General features: G+C 41.1%; 1 protein-coding gene across 2 annotated transcripts in view; it reads left to right on the forward strand.

Annotated features, from left to right (window-relative positions):
• The window catches only part of adam9 (ADAM metallopeptidase domain 9), a 31,142-nt gene that overhangs the window by 5,486 nt on the left and 15,778 nt on the right, over positions 1–9,878 (forward strand). For both annotated transcript variants that reach the window (XM_054610812.1, XM_054610813.1), the window contains exons 2-6: positions 1,903–2,003; positions 3,790–3,848; positions 5,415–5,493; positions 8,256–8,332; positions 9,283–9,490. In XM_054610812.1, the coding sequence (XP_054466787.1) occupies positions 1,903–2,003; positions 3,790–3,848; positions 5,415–5,493; positions 8,256–8,332; positions 9,283–9,490 (524 nt within the window). The remainder of the gene's footprint in view (positions 1–1,902; positions 2,004–3,789; positions 3,849–5,414; positions 5,494–8,255; positions 8,333–9,282; positions 9,491–9,878) is intronic.

Genomic DNA, 9,878 nt, shown 5'->3' on the forward strand with positions numbered 1-9,878 from the left:
ACCCCACGACGGAGACAAACAAGAACCATGATGAGAACACAAAGACTTATGTAACAGAGAGAAGAAGAGAGAGAGAAGAGAGAGAAGTCTGTCTGGTTACTCATGTTTTATTCTATAATCACAAACATTATGTTAATCTACTGTTATGACTTATGAATCAGCAGTAAAGGTGTTTTCATGTGCGGTGTGGACTCGAGTCATATTCTGATGAATTCAGACTCCGCTTGACAAAATCTAAAAAGACCAATGACTTGAGACTTGAGCCTTTTGGCTTGAAAAGCACTTCATACCTTCTTCAGAGCCCAAAGATTAAAAGGCATGTTATGTAAAAACCGGTGCCATCAATCAGTTATTTTCCTGAATCAATTTAAGTCAACACTTATTCCCCAGATCAGGACTTAACTCAGGCCTGAAGACTTGACTTGTATGTCTTGACTTGTGACTTGAGGGCAAAGACTTGTGACTTGCTAAACAAGTGCTGGTGGGTCTGTACTTTTCAGACCCTGGCTAACAGTTTCCCCCCGCTCCCAGTCTTTATGCTAAGCTAGGCTAACTGACTGTCCATCTTCACACTAACAAGCTGAAAACATCCACAACGTTCAGTCTCTTCAGTGTGAAGACGTCTGAGGAACAATAACGGGGAGCACGTTAAACCAAAGACTGAGCTGTTGCCGTGGTTACAGATCACAACACACAGAGAAACGTCCGCCCCCGACACACACACACACACACACACACACACACACACACACACACACACACACACACACACCATCTAGTCTGTTGCGTTGTGAACAGATGGAGACAAACTGAACACACTCACACTTTACTCATGTTGTTAGTGTGTGTGTGTGTGTGTGTGTGTGTGTGTGTGTGTGTGTGTGTGTGTGTGTGTGTGTGTGTGTGTGTGTGTGTGGGTCTGATTTATGTTCACCTGTGGGACACATTTCACATTAAACAGCAGTTAGCTGATCAGAGTCTCTTCGTGGAGGCAGCGGGCCTGGTTTCATCTAAAGTGAGTGGAACCATAAGACACCTCTGGGCATGTGCGAGCCGATGTAAACAGGAAGCAGATTTATTGATACCGCCGCTGGACACGGGGTCGTTAATCGCTCCAATAACAGCTGCTCCTGCACATGTGGACAGCAGTGTCAATATTAAATGCAGAATCTAGCTGAGAACAGGAAGTGACCATATATGGAGTGAGGAGGAGTGACGTAGAGACGCCGTATACGTCTCTGGTGTGGACCTGTCAATCAGTGTGTAGCCCCGCCCTAAAGCATCCCCTGCTTTATGGTCTGTTTGACTCTAAATGGAGCATCATTTACTAAATGAACATCATGCTGTATTGAAGAAGACTTGAAACTAGAGATTGAGACCATAAACTCATGTTTACAATGTTTACTGAGGGAATAAATCAAGAGAGAAGTAGAGTCATTTTCTCATAGACTTCTATACAACCAGAGGAGTCGCCCCCTGGTGGACAGCAGAGAGAATGCAGCTTTAAGACGTGAAGCTCTGACTTCACTTTCAGAACTGGAGGTTTGTCTCCTGGAGTTTTCAAACTTAAACACTGTCAGCAGTTAATTCAAATGTCTCCGTTCTAGTGGTTCTCAAACGTCGGAGTAGTGTGGACGTAGCAAAAGTTATGTGTTTTTAAACCTTAGTCCAACAGCAGCGAAGTTACAAACCTCTGTGAGTGAGCCTCCTGATTGGTGGAGAGGTGTGTGACCTCAGGATGTGTGATGTTTAAACGTTTCAAAGGTCACTCATGTTTTCTCACGGACTAGGAAAGTCCTTAAGTGGAGCTCTGAAGTACTTGTAGAGAGTATTTTGTTCTTGTAATCTCAGAGGAAACCTTCTCTTTCAGTCATATTGACGACTGTGTGTTTCCTCCTGCAGACTCTCAGCAGACTGAACACCTCTCCTCCTATCAGCTGACCGTCCCTCGACCAATAGGAGGCCGGCTGAGGAGGGACGCGGCCGGAAGACCCCCCAATCAGGTACTGAGCTTTTTACTACTGTAGTGTCTGAGTGACCTCTGACCTTTAGGAAACACACACTCAGCAGAGGGACAGCTGAGCCGCCAGTCTACTTCCTGTCTGCCGAGTCAGCAGCTCGTTATCTTGTCTTTGACTTTAATCCCTCAGTAACAGCAGCAGCTTTTTATGTCAGCCTGTGTGTGTGTGTGTGCGTGTGTGTGTGTGTGTGTGTGTGTGTGTGTGTGTGTGTGTGTGTGTGTGTGCGCAGCTGAAAGAGTCCCCAGTAGAGCAGCAACAGAGGAAGAAAGGTTCCATCCCAGAACAACAACACTAATAAGTAAAGAGTCAGCTGAGGAGGAGGAACTGAACCTCCTCTAGTCAGGAATCTAGTGTGAACACACACACACACACACACACACACACACACACACACACACACACACACACACACACACACACACACACACACACTCTGGTGAAATATGAAGCTCAGAGTGAGTGTGTGTTCAGACATGTTTTTCTCTTCCACTCTGGTGGGTTTTTTTACTCTACAGGCAACAAATACCTTTAACTCCTTATGAAGCATTTATTATCAGTTTATAAACACTTAATAAACGTTTATAAACACTTAATAAACGTTTATAAACACTTAATAAACGTTTATAAACACTTAATAAACGGTTTATAAACACTTAATAAACTTTATAAACACTTAATAAACACTTTATAAACACTTAATACACTTAATAAACACTTAATAAACGTTTATAAACACTTAATAAACGTTTATAAACACTTAATAAACGTTTATAAACACTTAATAAACGTTTATAAACACTTAATAAACGTTTATAGGTGATTCCTCTTTTCTCTGAGAGTCTCTGTTTAGATTGCTGCTGAATAAGACGTTAGCTTAGCTTAGCATAAAGACTGGAAACAGATGGACACAGCTAGCGTGGCTCTGTCCGATCCAGCTACACGTCCTCTGAAGCTCACTGATTAAAGGACCGTGTTAATGACGAGAAACTGGGTGAATGTCTGTTGTCATGGTGACGGTCGGATTAGTCCTCCCTCCCAACAGCAGATCGGGTGTGTCTGGTCTACCGTTGACCTTTGACCCCCGCTGTGTTCTGAGCTCACAGGAGCTGCTGTTGGCAGCTGTGATGAAGTCCACCGCTGACTTCCTGTCCTGATTCACCTCAAACACACACACACACACACACACACACACACACACACACACACACACACACACACACACACACTCACACACACACACACACACACACACACACACACACACACACTCACACTCACACACACACACACACACACACACACACACACACACACACACACAGCAGATCTCTGCCAGGTGAGTCAGAGGCTGTGGTGACCTTGGAGTTTAGTTTGAGTTGTTCGGACTTTTTCTGGCAGCCTCTCTGAAGCTTCCTGTTCTCAGCAGGTGATCTCACCTTTGTGTGAGAACCAGAGACTGTAGATGAGAAGTGGATGCAGCAACGTAGCATCCCCTGCTTTATGGTCTGTTTGACTCTAAATGGAGCATCATTTACTAAATGAACATCATGCTGTATTGAAGAAGACTTGAAACTAGAGATTGAGACCATAAACTCATGTTTACAATGTTTACTGAGGGAATAAATCAAGAGAGAAGTAGAGTCATTTTCTCATAGACTTCTATACAACCAGAGGAGTCGCCCCCTGGTGGACAGGAGAGAGAATGCAGCTTTAACACACTTCTCATCATAACAGGACAGAATAAACTAACATGTCTCTCTGTCTTCAGGTCTCTTACGTCATCAGTGTGGATGGAAACGATCACGTTGTTCATCTGGAGAGAAACGAGTAAGTTGTGATTTTAATATTATGATACTGTGTTGATGTACTGTAGTATTGATGTACTGTAGTATTGATATACTGTAGTATTGATGTACTGTAGTATTGATGTACTGTAGTATTGATGTACTGTAGTATTGATGTACTGTAGTATTGATGTACTGTAGTATTGATGTACTGTAGTATTGATGTACTGTAGTATTGATGTACTGTAGTATTGATGTACTGTAGTATTGATGTACTGTAGTATTGATGTACTGTAGTATTGATATACTGTAGTATTGATGTACTGTAGTATTGATGTACTGTAGTATTGATGTACTGTAGTATTGATGTACTGTAGTATTGATGTACTGTAGTATTGATGTACTGTAGTATTGATTATTGATGTACTGTAGTATTGATGTACTGTACTGTAGTATTGATATACTGTAGTATTGATATACTGTAGTATTGATGTACTGTAGTATTGATGTACTGTAGTATTGATGACTGTATTGATGACTGTAGTATTGATGTAGTATTGATGTAGTATTGATATACTGTAGTATTGATGTACTGTAGTATTGTATTGATATTGATATACTGTACTGTAGTATTGATGTACTGTAGTATTGATGTACTGTAGTATTGATGTACTGTAGTATTGATGTACTGTAGTATTGATGTACTGCTGTTTAGCTGCTCAGGTCTGAATGTGTACTTTAATCTTCAGGACACATGCAGTGTGTGACTGAAAGAGACTTCCTTTGTCCCACAATCCTCAAACACATGAACTCAGCACTTTTTTAAAACGCACCAGACGTCCTCTATCTGTTTCCTGAATGAGGTTATTTGTTCCTCAGTCTTTCATTCATATATGCAATCAAAACAAAACTCAAGGACCTCTTAATAGTTTTTTCCAAAGCTTTCAGCTGCGTCTCACCGTGATGAAGAGCTTTAAAAAACAGGAAATGTTGTTTAATAAACATGTAAGATGATTATATTAATCTCTCAGTTTTATTATCTGGTCTGATGACATCATTAAAGGACGGCGCTGATTGGCCAATCAGATCCATCTCTCTGACTGCGTTCTCACATCACTGGTTGTCGTCTCTCTGTATCTGTTTGAACAAAGTGATGAACTTCAGTCTGATGACGTCCGTCTGAAGGACGAGCGTCATCAGAAACACAGATACTAAAGGTTTAAAACAGGTTGAAATAACAGAAACAGAAACATGAAAGAGCAGCCAGATACAACACATAAGAATAAATATAAAATAACATATATATTTCTACTTAAAAGATTATTCATATTTCAAAAACATAAAGTTTCAGCAGCTTGAATCAGAAAATGTTTCAGATTCGTTGTTTTCTAAACGCTGACATGTGACTTTATTTGTTGTTGACATCTTCACCTTTTTATTTATACTTTTATTCTCAAAAATGCTTCCTCACTTTATCTCTCAGATGGTTTCTTTGATTCATTTGATGCGGCTCGTTAAGTTCACGTCAGTTTGTGTCACTTTTCGGTGCTTTATTTTGTAGGAGTCGTTCGTGACATGTTGTTGTTGTTGTTGTTGTTGTTGTTTTCAGACGGCTGCTTCCTGCAGACTTCACCGTGTTCTCCTACAGTCAGAACGGATCCCTCATCACATCCAGACCACCTGTACAGGTAACACACACACACACACACACACACACACTGACACGCACACACACACACACACACACACACACACACACACACACACACACACACACACACACACACACACACACACACACACTGACACGCACACATACACACACACGCACACACACACACACACACACACACACACACACACACACACACTGACACACACTGACACACGCACACACTGACACACACACACACTGACACACACACACACACACACACACACACACACACACACACACTGACACACACACACACACACACACACACACACACACACACACACACACACACACACTGACACACACGACCACACACGCACACGACACACACGCACACACACACACACACACTTTATTTAAAAACACACTGACAACAACAAAACTGAACAAATCAGGAAACCAACGGACACGTATGATCAAATTAAAACAACAAAGATTTTCCAGAATGTTGTCCCAGAAAAAAAAATGTTAAAAAACTGAACAAGGGAGTCCTGGCCAAGAGAAACAAATAAAATGAAATCAGGAAACCAACGGACACGAATCAAATAAAACAACAAAATTTTCCTAGAATGAAAAAATAAAATGAAATAAAATGAAATATTGGGGATACATTTACATTACAGAGAATATTTACTGAACTAGTCAAGGATATTTTGTCCTCAGAGAATAAACTAGAACAGGAAGCTGAAGAGAGAAGGATGAGTCCGTGAAGACAAACGTGAAACAGACTGAAGCAGAAAAAACAGAGAAGAAGAAGAAAACAGACAAAAACCATCTTAAAAACTACAGAAACTTCTTCTGCATGTTTCTTTGAGGGCATTTATTTATTCTAGAGCTCCATTCAGACACATGAGGGGCTCAGACAGAGCGGTTTTTCAAACTAAAAGCCCCTAGATGGTATCAGGCGTTTTCCACGTAGACCCTTCACAAGGCTAGATTTTCAAAATACACCCAAGACGGTAATATGATCAAATTTAAAGCTTTTTAACAGTTTCTTGTCGTTGCAGTGAATTGGGAAAAATCTTTTTCAACTTTTTCCCCTTTTAAATTTTACTTAATTTGCTGACTTTTCTCTACAGATCATTAAGTTATTTTACTTCTTCTGCACATTTTTCAAATCACTGCTACTTCTGAATACTTTTAGCTAAAAAAACAATAAAATGTCAAAACCTTATGATCTTTAAAGGCATCTGTATTATTCTATTTTTTATGCCTTTTTTTAAGTACAAAGCATTTCTTCTTTCAGGCTTTCAATGAATTAATCTCAACTTCCACCTTCAAACAGTTTAATAGTTCAGCTTCCAGCTTTTCTATCAACATATTCAGCTCTTAGCTTCTTTAATGCAGCTCATTCAGTTTACAGTTCAGTTCTTTTGTTCTTTAATAATTATGTATTTCAGAAATGTTTTTCAATTTCAGCTTTCATTGTTTTCTGTTTAAAATGTCATCATAACAGTCCAGGGTTCCATCTTCAAATATCTTGTTTTATCTGACCAACAGTCCAAAGATAAAATACATTTACCAACTAATACTTATTATAACTTCTAACATATATAAAACAAAAAGCATGTGTGAAACAAACCAAAACACCCAAACGTCTTTCACTAAAGCACTTCCTCTAGAGACCACGACTGTACGCTGATCAGTGCGTCTGAAGCTCTTTGGTTTATTGAAATAAGATTTTTCCCAGAAAGAAAGGCATGATGGGAGTTCCTCCGTGTGTGTGTGTGTGAGTGTGTGTGTGAGTGTGTGTGTGTGTGTGTGTGTGTGTGTGTGTGTGTGTGTGTGTGTGTGTGTGTGTGTGTGTGTGTGTGTGTAGTAGTACATCTATACTTCCTGCCTGCTGACCTCTCTTCATCTCTCTCTGTGATAGTAGACGATACGTTAATGATTCACAGCCTCTGGACTCTGACTCTGTAAACTCTGCTCCTCTATTGGCATCAAATGAATCATATACTTTACATTGTGTTTGGGAATGTAATAAGAATAAATAAAAGGCCTGGGAAGATGTAAAATATATGATAATTCGGTTGTTATTTAAAAGAACGTAACAGAAAGAAGTACAGTCAAAATGATAATGATCATTTTTTTTAACAGACCAAGTTTTGGTAAATTGCTAAAAGAACTGTCTGCATGAATATGAAGTTATTTAGTGTCATTGTGTGACTTTGTTTAATCTGAACTAATCCTTTAAATCACAAAGTCACACAAACTAACACACTAAGCAGCATCTGCTCTGACCTGTGAGGTTTAGGTCACACAAGAGGATGTCTGCCTTCTCTTTCCTCTGACGGAGATGGAAAAAGATCTTTATTCAAATATTGATAATCATAAAGGGAAGGTCGTGAGATTTACAGCTCATAAAAACAAACAATATGCAATGACGCATGATGTAAACAAAAACACACACTGTTTGTTCCATAAGCAAGGTAACGGCAATAAACGCAAAATTTAAGAATGTATAAATACACACAATCTTTGCTTCAAATTAGTTTTAATAACCGATGCTGATCAATAACTCTGGTTACTGCTGATACAAATATAAATACAACAGTAACATCAGTGTTACTGTTGATATAAATATATATATATATACACACACACACACACACACACACACACACACACACACACACACACACACACACACACACACACTCACGTCTGCCCCCTGCTGGTGTCTCTGAGCCACTGCAGTCTGGACTAACATCACTGTGTGTCGTTGTGTTTCAGGACCACTGTCACTATCAGGGCTTCATTCAGGACATGGAGGGTTCTGCTGCTGCTATGAGCATCTGCAACGGCCTCAGGTAACACACACACACACACACACACACACAGACACGCACACACACGCACACACACACACACACACACACACACACACAGACACGCACACACACGCACACACACGCACACACGCACTGAGCCATCTGTGGGGAGAATGTAAATAGGAAACTAACTTTGTCCTTGAGACAGAAGGGTGTGTGTGTGTGTGTGTGTGTGTGTGTGTGTGTGTGTGTGTGTGTGTGTGTGTGTGTGTGTGTGTGTGTGTGGGTGTGTGTGTGTGTGTGTGGGAGTGATTTTCACCCTGCTGTTTCAATCTGTGTGATTTCTCAGTAATTAATATGGTGGACGTCCAACACACACACACACTTTATACTCTGGCTTAATTACTAGTTTGACTTTATGTATCATTGTACAACACACACACATTTCTTTTCACACTCTGTAACACCAGTGGAGGATTTATCTGAACCAGAGACAACCTCCAGTGTGTTAAAGCTGCATTCTCTCTGTGTCCACCAGGGGGCGACTCCTCTGGTTGTATAGAAGTCTATGAGAAAATGACTCTACTTCTCTCTTGATTTATTCCCTCAGTAAACATTGTAAACATGAGTTTATGGTCTCAATCTCTAGTTTCAAGTCTTCTTCAATACAGCATGATGTTCATTTAGTAAATGATGCTCCATTTAGAGTCAAACAGACCATAAAGCAGGGGATGCTTTAGGGCGGGGCTACACACTGATTGACAGGTCCACACCAGAGACGTATACGGCGTCTCTACGTCACTCCTCCTCACTCCATATATGGTCACTTCCTGTTCACTGGTTGCAAAAACCAAGATGGCGACGGACAGTCAGTGGGTGACGTCACAGTGGCTGCAACATGAACAGGGTTGTTAACCAGCGTCTCTATATTTATGTTCTGTGGATGTCTCACTCTGTCTTAAAAAATAAACCTATAATCTTTCCTTCAGAGGAGTCTTGCATCTCGCTGACGACAGCTATGGCATCGAGCCATCAGACTCCGCCCCTGACCAGCACCTGGTCTACCGCCTCCAGGATGTGACATCACAGCCCCGGGGGTGTGGCACGCCGCACGATGACGAGCATGGCCACGACAACAACGCCACGGAGCACGCTCAGTACAAAGCCGAGGAAATCCACCACAGAGGGCACAGCAGGGTGGGTTCACACACACACACACACACACACACACACACACACACACACACACACACACACACACACACACACACACACACACTCTCACACACACATGCACACACACACACACACACACAAACACACACACACACACACACACACACACACACACACACACACACACACACTCACACACACACACAAACACACACACACTCAATACACACACACACACACACACACACACACACACACACACACACACACACACATACAGACACACTCACACACACACTAACGTCGGGTTCCATTCAGGTTCTACTGGTTTCAGACATAATAAATAATCTCACATACTAGCTTAGCGTACTAAATAGCATGCAGCACATTTGGGATGTTTTGGCTAACG

This window comes from Anoplopoma fimbria, chromosome 13 (assembly GCF_027596085.1).
Source record: "Anoplopoma fimbria isolate UVic2021 breed Golden Eagle Sablefish chromosome 13, Afim_UVic_2022, whole genome shotgun sequence".
Classification (NCBI taxonomy): Eukaryota; Metazoa; Chordata; class Actinopteri; order Perciformes; family Anoplopomatidae; genus Anoplopoma; species Anoplopoma fimbria.